This window comes from Asterias rubens, chromosome 3 (genome assembly GCF_902459465.1).
Source record: "Asterias rubens chromosome 3, eAstRub1.3, whole genome shotgun sequence".
Classification (NCBI taxonomy): Eukaryota; Metazoa; Echinodermata; class Asteroidea; order Forcipulatida; family Asteriidae; genus Asterias; species Asterias rubens.
This window is the reverse complement of record NC_047064.1, coordinates 17,240,084-17,259,308: the sequence shown is the minus strand read 5'-3', so window position 1 is coordinate 17,259,308 and position 19,225 is coordinate 17,240,084. Positions and strand designations below refer to the sequence as shown.

General features: G+C 42.7%; 1 protein-coding gene across 3 annotated transcripts in view; it reads right to left on the bottom strand.

Annotated features, from left to right (window-relative positions):
• LOC117287976 (multiple epidermal growth factor-like domains protein 6) overlaps nt 1-19,225 on the bottom strand; it is a 53,171-nt gene that overhangs the window by 1,537 nt on the left and 32,409 nt on the right. Inside the window, exons 3-7 of one of the 3 annotated variants that reach the window (XM_033768641.1) lie at nt 10,067-10,364; nt 5,193-8,606; nt 3,566-3,675; nt 2,012-2,201; nt 763-808 (exon numbers count right to left, since the gene is read on the bottom strand). In XM_033768641.1, the coding sequence (XP_033624532.1) occupies nt 772-808; nt 2,012-2,201; nt 3,566-3,675; nt 5,193-8,606; nt 10,067-10,364 (4,049 nt within the window). In that variant the 3' untranslated portion in view covers nt 763-771. Of the gene's footprint in view, nt 1-762; nt 809-857; nt 938-2,011; nt 2,202-3,565; nt 3,676-5,192; nt 8,607-10,066; nt 10,365-19,225 lie in introns of all 3 variants that reach the window. The other 2 variants (XM_033768639.1, XM_033768640.1) reach the window with 2 other exon arrangements.

Genomic DNA, 19,225 nt, shown 5'->3' with positions numbered 1-19,225 from the left:
TTTTATCCAGTACCGACAACGGAAGAGAGCAGAGTATGTTCGAAATATTGATCTCCATTAATAGAGATCAATGGTCCGAAACGTTGAGACACCACCGGGTCTTTTTTAGAGACAATACGCCAGCCTATCCACAGGGATTTTACCCATGGTGGTATTCGTAAGTACTTTTATTAGTTGTTTTTACCGGCAATAGAATAAGAAAAATACAAGATGAGGTTTGAATCTTGCATCGTTTAAAGGTACGCTTGTCATCGTTACTCACACGCACACATCAAACAACCTCCAGTGTATATCCACCATGGACCTGAAAATGGCCTCCCCTTAGTAAAAGTTCGGTGGCGCACTAAATTGTAAATCTTCCGAATGGCTCATGTTATGATCATGATACTAGTGGGGAGCGTTGAACGCACGAAAAATGCATCAGTGACTTTTTCGAAATCCCTAGGTAAACGTTTACGATGACATTGTTAGTGTTAAAGCATGTTGACAGTGTGTCGTAGGAGAAATATCATATGAAATGATGAAAAACATCCCTCTGTTAGTAACTATACATGTACTCGCATGCAGTACACCATCGTTTTGTCCAGATTTTTTGGCAAAAAGACAAATTTGAAGACGTTCTGAGCCAACATTCTGATATAGTTGACAACAGAAACATAATGAACATTTGCCAGAAGCAATTTAAGGTGGATGAGTAAGCGATATTAGAACATAGAATGATGAAAGACAATGAAAGACATTCTTACAAAACATTTTACTTACGTTCCCCCTTTAAACTGTGACGTCATCGGATAAATTTAAACAACATCTGTATCGGGAGAGATTTTAAAGATGACCAGAGTACACAAAATCATTACCTTTGATATTATTACTGTTCATATCGACTGCCTGCGCTTTCTTATCCACCGTGTACACCTCACCGGGACGCTCCATTGTCCTAATAAAGGAGATTATTTGTTGTTGGTCTTAATTTCTATTTGAAGATATTTATTAATTTTTCCAGTGGGCAAAAATAGGACATGCACCAAGAATACCAAAAGTCGGTCTTTCAAACGTTGTGGGCGTACAGGAGTGCCCTTGTGCGGTATTTCACACAATGAAACAATGGACCCCACAAGCGAATTCTTAAGAAAAGGGAATAAAAGAACAACAATAGCAGGACCCCACACGAACCCGATCCAAAAGGATGTGTGTGTGTGGGCCGGGTGCGGCCTCTACTTTGAAATTGCTGTCTGATGATGAAGCCCCGAACACTGCTACTTGGTTAAGATTGGCTAGCATGCTCATCAATAGATGAACTTTTCTCAGACATTAAATTTAAGAATAGTTTAATTGGTAACTACTGTCATTATTAATGGAGTCTTCTTTATCCAACACATTTCTAAACCATCTTGTTGAAATCTTGTATGAAGTAACTGAACTTAAGGCCACTTAATCAATCAGCAGTCACTTAAAGTAGTGTCTTGTTCCTGAGACCAGAAATTGGTTTTGTATTTTGATTGATACCCGGAAAATTTCAGCTTACAGTTATTTTTATAAAAGGACAAAGACATTGTAATTGCATAATGACAAAAGCATGATTGACACACACACGATGTAAAACATGTTGGTATAGAGCATGCTCAAAAGGATGTATTATTATCAATGTAGTTCATGCTTATGTTTTAATTTGATGTGGGAGGGAAGGGGGGGGGGGGGCGGAAATGAATTATTAAACAGTAATGTAACCAGCATAACTCCACGAGGACCAAGGTGCAAAACTGCCTGATCAGATGTAGCGATACATATCAATGTCACAATGGAGTTTTTATTTATATACTGAAAATCTTTGGAAACCAAAGACATTTTTTTCTGTTGAAATACAAAGTTTTACAAGAATTTTGTTCTCGCCTCAAAAGTTTCATAAAGAGGTTGTTCTCTCCTCAAAACATAACAAATTCTCATTTCATTTTGTTAAAGTTGGTCAATTTCGGTTGATAAAAATAACCACAAAGCACAAAGCAACGCATACCTGTATGATCCATGGCGGCCGCATTTTAACCTCTGCGTCGCCATGATCGCAAAAATCACCAGCAGGACAAAGCCGAGGGCGCCACCAGCGATGATAGCATACATGACCAATGGCGTCTCCATGACGTCATCGAGGAGATTCTGTGTGATGACTGCCTCACTGACAGACTCGGGATGGTTTGTTCCTTCAGCTGAGAGAGCGAGAGGAAAAGGTTTGTAATTGATACAAGAACGATGACGTTATACTACAGGGAGAACTTAAGAGCAATTCAAAAAAATGAATCATAAAGTTCGAACTGTTGTGCGTTCAAACATGAAAGATCTCCGTTACTCCTCGCAATCCGGTTCCGTTACTCCTCGCAATCCGGTTGAGGCAAAGTGTACCCTTTCGATCCATCCAAGTGTTTTAATTCTATATAAATGTAGATGAAGGCTTTTAAAATAAAATTAATGTGATTATTACAAAAGGTGGTCTCGTTTTTTCTTAGATATCGCCGAAAATCCTGGAGTGGTAGTAATAGTATGTTCACGCCGGAATAATACCCATTTGGATACACAACCGAACGCTTCTATGTTTCAAATTTTGGGGTATAAAAACTGATATATTTTTTACATAACCATACACATTACTTCTAAATAATTACTTCGAAATGTTTCTAAAAATGCTTCATACTATCGAAAACTGTTGTGTTTTCGCTTTAAACCATGTCCAATATGGCAGAAGGTGTCCCAAAACTGGTGCCAATACAACACACTATTTTCCTCTTACAGAAGTAACCCCCTTAAACTCTGAAACCAAAGTAAATGACTTGACGTTTCGACCCTCGTACAGTATTTCTCTTTAGCTTCGAGAAAGACTCTACTAGGGTCGACATGTCAGGCCAGTATTAAACTGTTTGCTTTTATAAACCGTAGGTCCAGTTTGTTGGTTAGCAGTTTTCAAAAGCTAATACTATTTTCTCCCTAAAATTATCTCAAGAGTTCGCGAGTTTCCCAGAGGAGTATAGGAGAAGGTGTACACGATACCACATATCGAGCACTGTATGGAACTTCAGTACAACTGATGGTAAATTATATCCACGTTACATTTGATTGTTGTTTGTTTAGATGATCTTCCCGTCAAGTGAACTTGGCAAACTCCCACAGGGGGAAATAAACACCAAGCTGGAAACAGCCAATCTTTCTGATACAATAGGTTTAACGTCTATAATTATGAATTGCGCAAATCAAGAAATGGTGACTCAGTAACAAGACGACATTTCGTAGAATTCTCACATTTCTTTGATGACTGGTAAATAGCACCTGCTGAAGACGAGAAGAGCATACTGATCGAAACGTCAGGTTGCAACACCACCTGTTTGCATGCACAGCACATATGAACATGACAGCAATGTTGCTCAAAGCAATGTCAATTAACATGTCAAAGATGAGACGCAAGCCCTCAACAATTATTAAGAAATATATACCGTGTATTACAGGAAGGAAATGATCACTTCAAGAGTAAATACAAAAAGGCGGTAAAACGAACTTGGAACATAATGTGTTTCAAAATTACCTAATTTGCATTTTCCGCTAACGGAATCACAAGTAGTATTTCCGGAACATGAGCTACATCGATGGGAACATCCGGAACCATACGTTCCGGCTGGACAGGGATGCTCACATCTGGATAAAAAGGGAACATAATACGTTGACAACATACTACAAACAACACTTTATATTAGATCACATAGCAAGATGAAATGATCCGAGTCAATGCTTCTGTAGCTGGAGAGAAACAGAAATTCTCTGCAGACCTTTTCGAACCTACGGTTAAGCTTAAAGCTCCGGTTTGGGCTCCAAATGCCGGTTTGAAGCCCCGTATTAGGAAAACTCACGATTTGCAAATAACTAACGAAGCCTAAGCCTAAGCTCAAGCCGGGGTTTCGAAAAGGGTCGCTTTAAAAACCACGGCTTAGCCTCAGGCTCTGATTTGGGCTCCGACTGCCGGTCTGAAGTCCCGTAAGCAAAGAACCGATGAAGCCTAATCCAAAAGCCAAAGCTCAAACCGTGGTTTCGCAAAGGGACCTAATTACCTCTATGATTAGGGCTACTCTACCGTCATCCGAATGACCATTGTTCCTGAATCGATCCATGTTTACTATCAAGTTACCACATATACAGATAGCCAGGGGGCAACTTATCGAATCCACTCTACACCTATACTGGCTATACCTCATCAGCAAAGAGCATAAGTCTACTCTGTCTTCGCCCAGTACTATTCCCCCCTTTATCTCAAGCCAATCCTCGCGTCCTCTGAAGCCCAGGTTTAATGAACTATAACACCCCCAGGACTTTGCAAATTTTTCTCTCTGAATAATGAAAGTATTATTCAATTAGGAAAGTCCGGATTCAAACTTCCTTCCACGGGCAAGGGATGATTTTGTGGAGCGTAGAGCGTGTTTTTTTTTTCTTATCAGAAATATGAATTTTTGTTTCCCCTTACAGACTTTCGGGAACCGATAATAGTTTGGTAATTAATGGGAAACTATAAATAGGATCGGCATACACTGTTTGTTTAACTTCGATGGTGAACTTTCGCGCATCGTGAGGGTTATTCAAAGAGAGAAAAGTGAAGTATTACTGGACGACACCGCAATGGTTTCGGAAAACTAATTGCGGATTAAGTAAATAACCTGTTATTAGTTCGGGCCAATATGTAATGACTTCAACATTCAATCCAAAAAAGCATTAATGGAAATGATTTCTTGAAATATTCTGCAAAAACTGTGGTTTTAAAATTAACACCGTGGGTCTAGTCACATCTTGATACACAAGAGAGAATCAAAACTCACAACATAGTGTATTAAAATAAGACCAATGAAGTGTGTAGGCTGAAATTAGTGTTAGTTTAACACCCTTTGTTGTACCTTTTTGGTATGTGACAAGACCCATTGAATCCATTTTAACACGCCATTTCTTGTAGTGCATTAGTTACACTATTTGTATTCGAGACTCGTTTTGTCACATAATAATAAATCGGATCTATAGAGGACGCCTAAATAATTTATGGCAATGAACCCTTATAGAGAACTATTTGGTAATGAATTAAAATATATATTAAAAATTTTTACGGTTACACATTGTATTTTATTAATCTGATACAAATAGAATGTCGTAGATGGTTAACAACAAATGTTTACCTATTGCCATGGAAACCAGGGCTGCAGACGCACTCTCCATCGACGTGATGACACGTGCTTTCGTGTTCACATATCTGGCACACCATCTCACACCCATCGCCAAATGTCCCAGCCGGGCAAGGGTCGTCACAGTTCGCACCACTCCAACCTGTCGCACATACGCACCCGTGAGTATGATCACAGGTTCCACCGTTCCGACACCGGCAAGTTTCGGAACAGTTCTCGCCAAAATGCCCTGGAGGACAAGTGTGATTACACCGCGGCCCCCTCCAGCCGCTCGGACACAGGCAGCCGTCCACATGGTGGCAGGTCGCGTTGTTTTCACAATGGCACTGGTTCTGGCATCCCTCGCCGTAGAGACCCTCCGTGCATGGGCTCTCGCAGTGACGTCCGTCCCACCCCGACTCGCACACGCAGCCGAGGATTCGATCACAAACACCGTGGACCTCACAGTAACACTCGACCGTGCAGCCGGCTCCGAAGTACCCGGGCGGGCAGGTGTTGTTACAGTACCTTCCCTGCCATCCTGGTGGGCACATGCAGCCGAATTCCGCGTGGCAGTGTCCCCCATTCAGGCACGAGCATTCCTCCTGGCAGTTGATACCATAGAACCCATCGGGACACCGATGATCACATGATGAACCCATCCAGCCCGACCGGCAGACGCATCCCATGACTGCATCACAAACGCCTCCATTTTGACAGTGACACTCCCCCTCGCATTGTACACCATACGTTCCAGCTGGGCATGATTCTTGGCACGTATCACCATGCCATCCTGCTGCACAAACACAACCACTGAAGCGATCACAAATTCCTTCATTATGGCACTCACATTCTCTGCTACAGTTTCTCCCAAATAATCCAGACCTGCACGGTTTGTCACAAGCATCCCCGCTCCAGCCAACTTCACATGCACAAAATCCCGTAATACTGTCACAAGTTGCGTTGTTGCTACAGTTGCAAACTTCACTACAACCTACTCCAAACTGTCCTTCCGAACAGGTAGTTTCACACACAGAACCAGTCAAACCAGCTGGACACGTGCACTCACCAGAAGCCGGATCGCAGGTTCCACCATGCTGACACTGACATCGCTGAAGACAATACTCCCCAAAATACCCCTCACTACAAGGCCACCTACAGTGGGCTCCAAACCATCCGGCAGCACAACTACAAGTACCATCAACTGGGTTGCAAGAGGCATTGTTCAAACACGGGCAGACCTCTTCGCAGTTCTGGCCAAAAAAACCTGGCAGACATTGCTCTTCACAAAACTGACCGGTCCAACCTGGCCCACATGTGCATGTACCAATCACCTGGTCGCAAGATGCACCGTTCTCACACCGGCATGCTGAAGAGCAGCTTTCACCATAAGTTCCATCGATGCACTGATCGGAGCAAAACGGACCACGCCAGCCAGGAGTACAGGAACACGACCCATCTCTTTTGTCACACGAGGCGCCATTCTCGCAGAGACATCCGTCCAGGCATTGTATCCCGTGGAACCCGTCTCTACACGGATCGTGGCATTGATCTCCAACCCATCCAGGTAGACACGTGCACTTTCCATAAACAGCATCACACAGCCCTCCATTCTGGCACTCGCATCTGTCCATACAGTGTGGACCGTAAAAACCTTGCTGGCATCTCTTGTGGCAGAATTTACCAGTCCAGCCAGGCAGACACACACACCCACCATCCACGTGATCGCAGCCGACACCATGCAAACATGAGCACCTATGCGAACATCCGTCTCCATAGGTACCATTCGGACAAGGGATGTCGCAGAAATCTCCCCACCACCCTGGAAAGCAGAGACATGTCCCTGTGACATGGTCACACGTTGCATTATTCACACATCTGCACTCTGACCCACACTCTTGACCGTAAAACCCATCAGGGCAAGGCACATTGCAGGTGTCTCCATCCCATCCATCTGTACATGAGCACGTTCCATTCACAGGGTCACAAGCAGCTCCGTTTTCACAGAAACAGGCCTGCTCGCAGTTCAGGCCATAAGTACCTTCCGCACAAGGCCGATCGCAAACTAGACCTCTCCATCCGATACCACAGGTGCAGCTTCCCGTCTGAGGGTCACACAGGGCGCCGTTCTGGCACAGACACTCCTGGATACAGTTCACACCGTGGAGACCATCCGAGCAGGGAAGCTCACAATTAGAACCCCTCCACCCTGGAGGACAGAAACACTTCCCATTGAAAGAATCACAAGTGGCGCCGTTCAAACACTGGCAAGACAGCTCACAGTTTACTCCATAAGACCCTTCGCTGCACATGGACTCACAAAACTCCCCCACCCAACCCGCTTGGCAGGTGCAGTTTCCGTTAACATGGTTACATTGAGCATCGTGTTGGCACAAACACTCCTCGCTACAATTAGCTCCATAGGACCCAGCATTACAAGGGGACTCACACAACACCCCAACCCACCCCGTCGAACAAGTACAGACACCGTCGACTGCATCACAGGCTGCATTGTTAAGACATCTGCACTTCATCTGGCACTCGACGCCGTAAAAACCAGAAGGGCATCTTTCCTCACATGTCTCGCCCATCCAGCCTGCCGGGCACGTGCATGCCCCATCGACCGAGTTACAAGCACCACCATTTTGACACATACATTGCATCATACAGCTCGGGCCAAAAAGTCCAGAATCACATGTTAAATTGCAGAAAACTCCCTGCCATCCATGGGTGCACTTACAGCTTCCTGTCACATGGTTGCATATCGCTCCATTCTCACACAGGCAGACCTGCGAACACCCTTGTCCGTAGAACCCTTCCTCACAGGGCAAATCACAGCCCCTGCCGGCCCAACCTGGACCGCAGAAACACGCTCCAGTAACATGCTCGCAGGGGGCTCCGTTGTCGCACTCACAAACACTCAAACAACTCTCCCCGTAGGTTCCGTTGCTGCACGGCACGTCACACAGCTCACCCATCCAACCAGCGGTGCACGCGCACTGTCCGGTAATATGGTCACATGGTGCACCGTTCTTACATTGACATTGCTTCTTGCAGCCACTGCCGTACCGTCCCTTGGAGCATTTCACCTCACAGTGCATTCCAAGCCACCCAGCACCACAGTAGCAGCTTCCCTCGGATGGACTGCACCCCTCACCGTGGGCACACTCGCACTCGTTCACACATCCGTTCCCGAAGAAGCCCCAAGGGCACATTTCGGAACAGGTGTCCCCTTGCCATCCTGGTGGGCAACTGCAAGTCCCATTCACCGGGTCGCAGGTGCCTCTCTCACATCGGCATTTCTCAAGGCATCCTTCCCCATACGAGCCTTCCACGCACTGGGTCTGGCAATAGTTTCCCGTCCACCCTCGCGTACACGAACAAGTGCCGTCCACTTTGCTGCATATTCCTCCATTTTGGCAATCACATCTAGGAAAAAAGAACAAAGATTCCATACGATTATTACAAAATAAAAATATGCAATTTAACCCTTCTGCAATTGCCTACTTATTTCCCCCCACAATCTAACCTTAAGTAAAACAAGTTAGGGTGTTCCGATCCTGGTACACTGTATACTTTCATCTATTCCCACACGCAATTGATACACAGACAAATTTAAATGCACTTTCAAATTTTCTGGGTGTTTGTTTGTTTGTTTGGATCGAAAGTGACCCCTGCGTCAAAGATGTGGATACAATTTCTTTCAACACAAACTCATCCAAACTATAATTAACAGAATCCATAAGATGTCTTCCCCAGGTATAGAAATAAACGGACCTGGATTATTTTGTAAATCACTGCATTGATATGCGAGTTCCGGCTCTAGTTACCAGCCTCTTCCTGCACAGAATTCCTGCTGAGTGAAAAGCCACGTCAAAAGAGGATCCATTGTTTCAGTGTTAATAATTTGTGTAACTTCTGAAGACTCCGGAGTCCGGAGTCTTCGAACGTTTTTGCTAAAGTGCTCAAAGGGATCACTAGTTCCGGCTGGCTCCGAGCATGGGCAGCCCTGGTTCCGGCCATACAGATTAATACTGAAAGGCCATGTTCAGGACGAAGCCAATTATCAGTTGACATTGTGATCGGTTGACCACTGAAGCCAGCCCCTTGTTATCTAAGACGGAGCAGAGAAAGTCTAAAAATGGCCTCTTTGAGACCCGAGAGGAAAACCAGCCCCTCTCGTTGAGGACTTGATAAGATTTGAGGCGACTTAAGTAGGTCCATGAGATGGAGGGGTTGTTGATAATGATTAAGTAAATATGACATAAAGGCTTTTGTTTCTTTGAAGAGGAAACAGTCGAAATTTTTGGTTTTTCTATTTATATAGAGATGAAAAAAATAAATATCACTTTAAAAAAGCAAATAAGCCAATGATTTTAGAAGAATATTCTAGTTAAAATGAGGAGCTAAATTTCAAATGGTACTACAAATGAACTGGATTAAATTGAACAAATCATACTCTATACCTACTAACAATTTAAGGAGTTTCAGTTTCGATTACATTTCCAACCTGGACTACAAGAAAGGCAAGTGCCCTGATGATTTTGCCAACCCGGTTGCCCTAAACCTAGTTCGAATATTTACCAATGGAAATTTTAAGGCCGAGGAAAGTGTCTCAATGAACCAATAGCGTGGATTTTGTGCATTCACAGTTTGACCACTTCCAGACCTTAAGTGCAAATTCACCCCGTTCATTATATGGTTTCGCCAGTTGACAAGTCATTGTCCCTATATTTTATACAGTGTATTTTAGGGGCCGCGGCCTTCACATGGGCTTCCATAATGTACGTGCAATATTGGTCTCACCCAAGGGGACAATAATTGTCTGAACTTGCTCCCAAATCAACAACACGCCCCACATATTTGCAACACCAATCAAAAGTGCTTACATTTGACGACATCTTGCACCGTAGAATCCATCTGGGCACAGTTGCGAGCACGTCTCCCCGACGTAGCCAGGCGTACAGACGCACACTCCGGAAAAGCGGTTACAGAGGGCGCCATTTTGGCAGAGGCACTGCTGGCCGCAGTTTGGCCCGAAGGTAGTCTCGCTGCACTGTCGGCTGCAATTGGGTCCTGTCCAGCCACGTGTACACGAGCAGCTGCCGTTTACTTTGTTGCATTTCCCGGCATGTTGGCATTGGCACGTCTGCAGACAGTCCTGTCCCCAGGAATTCTTTACGCAAGCTGTGTGTGGAAAACAAAAGATGATTCAGGGGTATTAATCACAGAAAAAAAAGTAATGTAGCTAGAGGTTGAACAAAGAAAAAGTGACTACAGGAGGATTTGAACCAACGACCTTCGGATTAACGTGCCGGTGCTCTACTAACCGAGCTATTTTGCCCTATGTTGGCGGTCTCCCAATTTCGTCAGTATCTTTCAGGTGGTTTATTATTTGATAAAAGGAAACACTTAGAGACGATACAAATAGTGGGTAATGAGGAGGACCGGGCCGATTTTGTTTTTTTATGTAAGATATCTTCGCTTCGACCTCAGCTTCACTGAGTGGTTTTGTACCAATACATATACATAGAGAACCAAAACAGAAACAGGAATCGAAATACCCTGCTGTATGTCAAATTACTCTGGAATATGCAGTAGGGTTTTGCATTGCTTCTCTCCCAGATTCAAGTTCCCTACATAGACTTGACGGACGCATATGCCTTATACAATACTTTCAAACTGTTAATCGAAAAGTAGTTCCGAATTCGTTGAGCCAAATCACCCCATCCCTTTCGCGCCTCGCATACCGTACGGCCCTTTATTTAGTTCAAGCCCAAGAAATGACCTTGTATTTAAAACACGGACCAACCATTTGTCTCAGCAGGGGTCTAAGGATGAGGGGAAAGGGGGGGGGGGGGTATATGGATCATTCCCCTAATTCAGCTTGAAGTGATGTAAATTTGCACATGACGTCTACTCCTTCAAGTGCTAAAGAGCAGCTGTCGAGGGCTTAGCCATACAGGTATATCAGTCCCCTGTGTTGAATACAAGGCATGTTCAGTACATTGCACTTTTAGTGCAGGGACGGCCTAGACTGGGCTTAGTAATATCATCTGAAGGTTAAAGCACAGGAAGTGGCATTATTGAGTCTTGTAGTTTTGCTTGTGGACTTGATGATGACCGATGGGGGTGTAAGACATTCAACCAAGGTCCCCCTTAATACTAGACAATACATCTTAGTAAATTAAAGTAGGGTGGCATTAGGGTAGCAAACATCAAACTAAGGGGACAGTGTTACGTTTAGGTTTTGAGGATTGTCTTTAGACATTGCGGTAGGACTATAGTATAAGACAAAAAGCCATGAACTATGGCAATATAACGATGAAGACAAAACAAAAGCCATGTATAATAGTGACATGATTACAAGACAAAGATAGACAATGGCAACATGACTTTAAGACAAAGCCGTAATTAGTGGCAACACGATTGTAAGGCAAAAGCCATGTGGCAATGGCAACATCATATAAAGACACAATCCGTAAACAATGGGAACACAAAATAATGCCATGCACAAAGGCGACAGTGACTACAAACCGCAGTTAGTTCAGTTTGAAACACTTAATTAAAACTTTGGACCCATTTCTACACACTGTTTTTCATAAAGATCTTTCCTTTCAGACTTTCAAAATAATTAAGTTACATTCATGATTTATGTAATAGTTTCAGCAATGATCTGGATTACAATAAGGGTCAAAGATTGGTATCCCACTCCAACGCCATTGGTTGTGACGTAAAACAGTCCCATAGCTGCAGCCCATGTACGAATGGGTAGTAATTGAGATGGTCTTCTTCACAGATAAGCCCAATTGAAAATTTGGGGAAATCTACGTGGATAAAAAACTCAACCTTATCTGACTTGACTGCTGCAGTGTGTGCTGTCAAAGAAGAAACAAGATCATCGGAGTTAGGAAAACCTTGGATTATTAATTCATCCAAGATAAAACATAACGTTTGGCTGTAATCCCCCCGCAGGACCTCTCTCGCAGTGAATCTGCGTTTTTCTTGGTCCACATTATAATAAAATTACTACACACGGGGAAGTTTGTAAAACTGCGGATTTAAGAAACAATCCCCGCATGTCACTTTATATGCTGTGGCTTTACGTTGGAAGGATACACGGTGTGGTGTTGGGGGTCAGGGGCCCCAAATATAGCGAGGAAGTCACAAATTCAGGCTGGTTAGGGTACATTGCTCAGACCGGTCTTCTGTGGATCTTTGATTATACAGACACCATGTTGAAGGGATCACGCTAAATCCACTGTACACTAACTTGTATCACGGCAATGCTCCAAATAAGTTCTTAACAGACAGAGACGCCTTCGATCACCAGCTTCCTGTTCACCACACTTGGTTGAGCCAATAACCCAAACTGTGTATCTTTTGCCGATAGTAAGATCATTTTGTGAATACGGACCCAGAATCTGACACAAACATCCAGAACACATCAGAGATACCGCCTCACTGCAATCATACATTCAAGACACTCCTAAAAGCTCACCTGTGCAGTGTTACGGGAGGTGTACCATCAATAATGTATCTTCTATTGGTGCCCCATACATCAGCGCCTTAGAGCAAACTTTTGGTTTGTGGCGCTTTATAAATTTCTTGTTGATTGATTGATTATAACAAGGAGGGGCAGGGGGGGGGTGGTGAACGAAGCGTTTTGGTTGAAACTTAAATCACGAATGCAAAGGGGGTGCCCCATATATCAGCGCCTTGCAAACTTGTGATTTTGGCACTTTATAAGTTTCTTTTTGATTGGTTGAGTGATGATAACAGGGGGGGGGGGGGGGGGTGAATCGATCTGGAAACTTCAAGCACATAACGCAAAGGTAATGTTAAGGACCGAGTCATACAACTCCACAATAGCTGAAAAAAATTGTGGAGGTCAATGAGATAAAGTCAATAAGGATGACACATGATAAACTAGTGGGCAAATAACTTGTGTTTTATAACGCTTGTTTAAGAAACACACACACACACCACATTGTGACTTAATCATGTACATCCAGTCAGCAACCTTCAAAGACCACACAACAGAGATTTAAAGGGAGGGAATAGTTCAAAACGTTCAAAACTGAGCAAACCAACACTGACATATTGACAATACAATCATGATTACCAATATTATTCTCTACTAACTAAGTTGCTATGACTTTGGATTCTTGTTCGTTAATGGACTGAATGTTTCTAGTCGACGCTATCGGAAACTTGTATGGATTAATGGGAGACTTTGAAACGTTAGGTGGCAGCAGACTTACCACGTAAATTTCCTATGTTTACGTAGGTCTAAGCATGCGCACATTACCGAGAACAATGGGTTTACCCGGTTAAAGTCTGCTGCCACCATGCGTCCCAAATGTCTCACATTTATTCACCAACAGTGCAGTGTATCTTATAGTTTATTCTCATTTGCTTCAGTTTCTCCCTTTATCGTGTTGGAAATTGTATAAACTTTGAACTCATTCCATACAATATTTCTGTCTGTATAAAGAGGTGAAAAAAGTACCTTTAATAAAATTCGCAATGTTAAAAGCACAGCGAACTTCCCCCCTGAACTCTCCAGGTGTACGCCACGAACAGTGCTACCGCGCGGCGTAAAAAATAAGTAATTTAATGTTCTATAAAATGTTTTACTATATTTGAGATACACCAAGTGAGCAGACTGGTCTTTGAAAATTACCTTTAGTATCCAGTGTCTTTAACACATGCCTCCCTTTAACCTCATCTTGCTCAGTTACCATGTTGACTATCATGAGCATAACAGTGTACGCAATATGAATGACTCAGCATCAGTACCTTCTCAGGATCTGTCTCTACTCTGGTTTATTGGAGGAACCACGGAGGAACCACTTAGTTCCTCCGTGGTTCCTGTGGGGACGGACGGCCAGAACCCCTCCATATTGCACCCTCTTCCCTTGATCCTGGGGTGTTTGGAGTTAGGAACTGGCACCTGTTAATGTCTATTAGTGGGCCCTAAGTGTAAGACCCAATTAGTTTGAATGATACCCTCAAGAGTGGAACATGGATGGAGACGTTTCATTAGTGGTATAATACAGCTCGACATAGCTTCCTTGTCAGCTTGTTCCGTCTTGGGGTGGGTGATGGCCCACCGAGAGCCCCGCTGAAGAGAGAGTGGTCCTATTTTGTTTTTAGCCAAAGAAATGTTTCCAACTGAAAGGCACCTTTGGTAATTGGCAGATGCCAGTATTCTCACTTGGTGTATCCCAACAATGCATAAAATAACAAACCTGCGAACATTTCAAGAGAATAATGAAAGAAAACACTTAACCACCACTGTTGCACAAGTCTGTGCGCCTTCAGATGCACAATGAAAGGCTTTTATTATTTGAGTGAGAAATTACCTCTTTCCCACAAACTATGTTCTTCAGAGGAAGCCGTTTCTCACCATTTGTTAACAAAAGCTCCCCATTGCTCGTTACGAAGTAATTTTTTTGCTATCAATTATTTTGAGTAATTTTTACTAATAGTGTCCAATGCCGTACATTTTGTCCATATTATTGTTATTTTCCCAACCATGAGTAATAGTTAAAATATCGCAGCTTAATATCACTTTTGTCGTTTCATTTCCCCCAAAATATGTGATATTTTAATATCTGAAATCGTCGGCTTTGCGATAGGCCTATTTTTGACATTTTGACATTTTGGGGTTTTAAGCCGGTGATGTCATCCGCCACGTGGTCTATATAAATCCCATTTATACGTCATTTGTCAGACTAATCCTATAAAGTATATGAGTCACAAATACACCATTTATATTAATTAACCGATATCCCGTTGGTACGTCATCAAAGTTGTATGGGAATGGTGGTTTGATTAATAATGTCAAGTGTCTCGGTAATTGATAACCATATCTTTTAATAATACTTAATATTTACCATATCTTTCTTGGCTCTGTGCCTAAACAAAAACAAAACGTGAAAATGGGAAAATGTCTTTTATCAATGGGTGTATAACGTTATACACGTATGGATGCGAGATGTGACTAATCTGCGAGTCAGTTCGATTAGTGTGGGCCTAAAACTGCCTTTGGGAACCTCTATAAATTGATGCTTAAGCCATGAATGGACACAGCGAATTAAGAGGGTTTTCGGTGGCGTTGAAAGAAAGATGATTATACCAAAGCTAAGTTATGAAACAATCTTCATTTTGATAAGCGCAAGAAGCTTGTAAGAACTCATAAAGTACGGACACAAATTTTGCGAATTGTCGCTTGGGTGGGACCCTAAACGTGGACGTCGCTTCCATAAATAAAAATCGTTCACTACGAACACTGGAGTCAATAAAAATAATAGTATTAGAGGATTCTCACAAAGCGCTCAAATCCCCCACTCAGTGACGCTCAAACATAAGTACCGCTATGGTCACTGGTCCATTTATTTAATTCCTTTAACCATCTCAGCTCCCTGGGAGGAGGGGGGGGGGGGTATACAGGTTGCACTGATAACCAAGCTAACCATCACTGCCCTCGCTTCTGGTACCTACTCATGGGTGAGTGTCATGACCAGGATTCGAACCCACATCCTGATACCCTAACTTAAGCCCGGTGCCGAAACTGTTCGGCCACGAAACGCGTCTTCAAAATTCAGAATTTTTTGACTTGATCTTGTACAGAATGTAAAAGAAAATTAATTTCGTGAACTTCACTCGAAACACACTATGTTGTTGCAGATACACACAACGGGTATACGCAGTCTTGCTTCTGATACGATTGTAGATCGATGGCCTCTTTTATAATCTACAGCCAAGTCTGTTCAAGTCTACAGCCAAGTCTGCTCAGTCCCCCAAACTAAATTTCACGCTTAGTTTCTTTTAGGAAAAACACTTTTCTTAAAGTTGCTATGAGCACAATAAAACCCAAATCAACTGTCTGTCGTCGGTCATGTAGTCCTTTACTTCATGTCATGGTTAAACGATTCACTCGAAGAGAACTTGAATTGTTCACCAGACGAGGATCAACAAAATGCTGGATTCAAAAACAAACTATTGACCTTTTGGTATTAACAACGAACCATGGTGGCAGTATTTAATCGTTTACACAGCTTGTTCATCACTGAGAAGGCTTGTGCTTGCTGGTTTATAATGACGGTATATGTCACGTGCATTTTCCAGAAATATTTCTTTGTCTGGATTACCGTTTTCCATAAACATAATATATCCTCATAAGTAGCAAGAAACGATTATATTATAATATCAAAGAATTCGTTTGTCAATTGCCTTGAATTGTTAAATAAATGTTGCGTTGAAAACCAGTCTTCAACAATTGAGAACTAATCACAATTTCCAGTTTTCAAGAACAATATAAACATACGACCATTATTGTAAACAATTTCAAAATATTCATTTTGGTTTTACCCATAAACACCGATGTGTGTTAGCACTGTATACTCAGTACTTTCCCAAGTTCTGTGAAAAAAGAAATCACATGCATTTCACTCGGGTGGGATTCGAACCCACGACCTTTGCAATTATAGAGCAGTGTCTTACCAACTAGACCTCCGAGATTGCCCTATGCTTAAGCAGCGGGTAGTACTGCAACGAGTACTGCAATTACAAAATGGAGCACAAACTGTTGACAAACTTTCTAAAAATCCCCTGTCATGATTGACCTGGTTACGGATCCAATGTCGCCTGACCCATTTCTGAGCCAATGCGACCCGGAATCTGTGTCAAAATGACCTAGAAATTAGACATGTTGAAGTAGAATCTGAAATCCCATCTTTTAAACCAGTTTCCGGGTCAGCCCGACTGCCTATGGGTATAAATAAGCCCGACTGCCTGACCCAGAAATAGCGGGAACCCCGGGATCCGGATTAAATTCTGACCCGGAAGTTTTGAACTAAGGTTCCCAACGCCCCCATGAAGAATTATTTGATGCAAATAATAGTAGCTTTTTAATCTCCGTCACCCAGTGACCCTCCTGGTGCTGTTCACTGCAAGGTAGGGCCTATGTGTTTTATAGCTCCATGGTGGGACTATGTTTGAATTATGAGACCCCACTCCTTAGCGGCGCAGTTAGCTTCTAATCAAGCTAGAAACTACGGGCGAACCTCTTCTCTTTTCGATAAGTGCACTTGGTTTGTCCATGTTTTTCACAACACACGGCAAATAACTGTGTTTTACTTCACGTTTCGAATCTCCTCGTTCTGATAGGCAAACTGGCCTACTCAATTCATTTGCGCATCGTCTATACTCCATTAAAACTTACCAGTCACTTTTAGTTTCAGAGTGACCTTTTAGGTTCGAACTGTACCCGAATTGACGAGAAAATCTCAACTAAATTGGTACATTTCTTATTCACATCATATTCATTGGAGGAATACGATTCTTGACCTTTAAAGGTACATATACTTAAAGAGAGGACTTTTCGTAATTACGAAAATGTATGACCATCCTTGATAAAGAGCACTGGAGAGCTGTTGATATTATAAAACATTGCCATCCAGAAACGAAGTAATGCAAGTTTCGGGAAAGAGGAAATGTTCCACAATAAATTTGAATCAAGCCCACAGGGCATCTGAAAACACACAATTATATGCAACAAGGTTTCCCCCTTTTCTTTCAGTATACTCTTGCAGCTTCGAAGACCAATCGAGCCCAATTTTTTTAAGAATTTGTAAAAGGATATTTGGCAACTACCAAAACCGTACCATGCCTTTAACACCAAGCGATTGTTAACTTCTTGCTGCTGCTCACTGTTAATAAACATGAACTGACGCGTCCTCGTACAAAATGTTACACCAGATGTGTTCCACAATTTTGTGGTGTACGATCATCGTGAACTTATTAAGGGCTTTATGGTCAAACGAGGTCTCTTCATCCATGGATAAAATTAATCCGTGTTCCATTCCACAATGGATTGCTTGATGTGGTAGGTAGGCTGGTGGTAGAGAGCTAGCCTGGTGGAATCACTTACTAACGCATGCGTTAACAATTAAGATTGCCAGAGTGTTGTTGAACTTTGTAATGAGTGCGAGTTTTGCTTTCAACAAGGGAGACAAGGGCCCAATTTCACAGAGCTGCTGAAGCACAAAAGTAGCTTAGCATAACAAAATAAGCTTAGCTACCACAACAATGTTACCAGTTAAACTACCATGTCACAATTACACTTTGTGACCGGTGTCCTGCTCATTTTTGCCTATCAGACAATTGTTTTAAAGCAGTAGGCCTACTGTAAAGTTTCTGACTGTAGACCCACCAGTGCACTCTGTCCACTGGTCACTCAAAGCTGCTCAGTGGAAACAAACCCAAATACCACACAGAATGAGTGAATAAAAAACTGAGAGACCCATAAACTTGAATTTTGTAAAACTTTGAAGGAGGTAAGACGGATTGCCAAAAAGAATTTCTGCCCAAAACAAAGTCAGACGCATCAGACCGAGTACAGTCAAACTAATGACGTCACAACGGTATGTTGACTCAAACTAAAACAGCGGCACTGAAAACCTTGAAGTTCAAGTGCGATTTACAACTTTCAAATTTATACCTTCAAATATTCATTTGGCTTCGCAAATGTCTACAGATAAATACCCCCTCTGTAAAAGTGAACCGACATAAATGATGAACTTTAATAAATAGGACAAACTATAAATAGTAAAAGGAAACACGGTGTGCCCCCGGAGACAGGGTTCGTTTCCTCCCGGAGTTTGTGAATGAAAGGGCGCCCTCTGAAGATGAACAGAATGATAATTTTCTTTCTGGCTTGGATGATAAATGTCAACGACCTCATCAAAGCAACTGAAGAAGACCCCCATCTGCGGCTTGCATCTTCCCCCGTCAATCATCGAGGGCGCAATGTAACCGAACACAGTTCGAGCTACAGGCTTCAAGTCCCAATTCTGCCATCATTTAGTTCCAAACATTATTGGAGCCAGCTTATGAACTCCCACTAGCCTGTTTTTGTACGTCAGCAGAAGGTGAACTTTTAAAGGCACCGGGACACTTTATAATTGTTAGCATCAAGACTTACTAGTTGATAGTATAAAACACTACGAGAAAGGCTCCAGCTGAAGGAAGGTCCACAT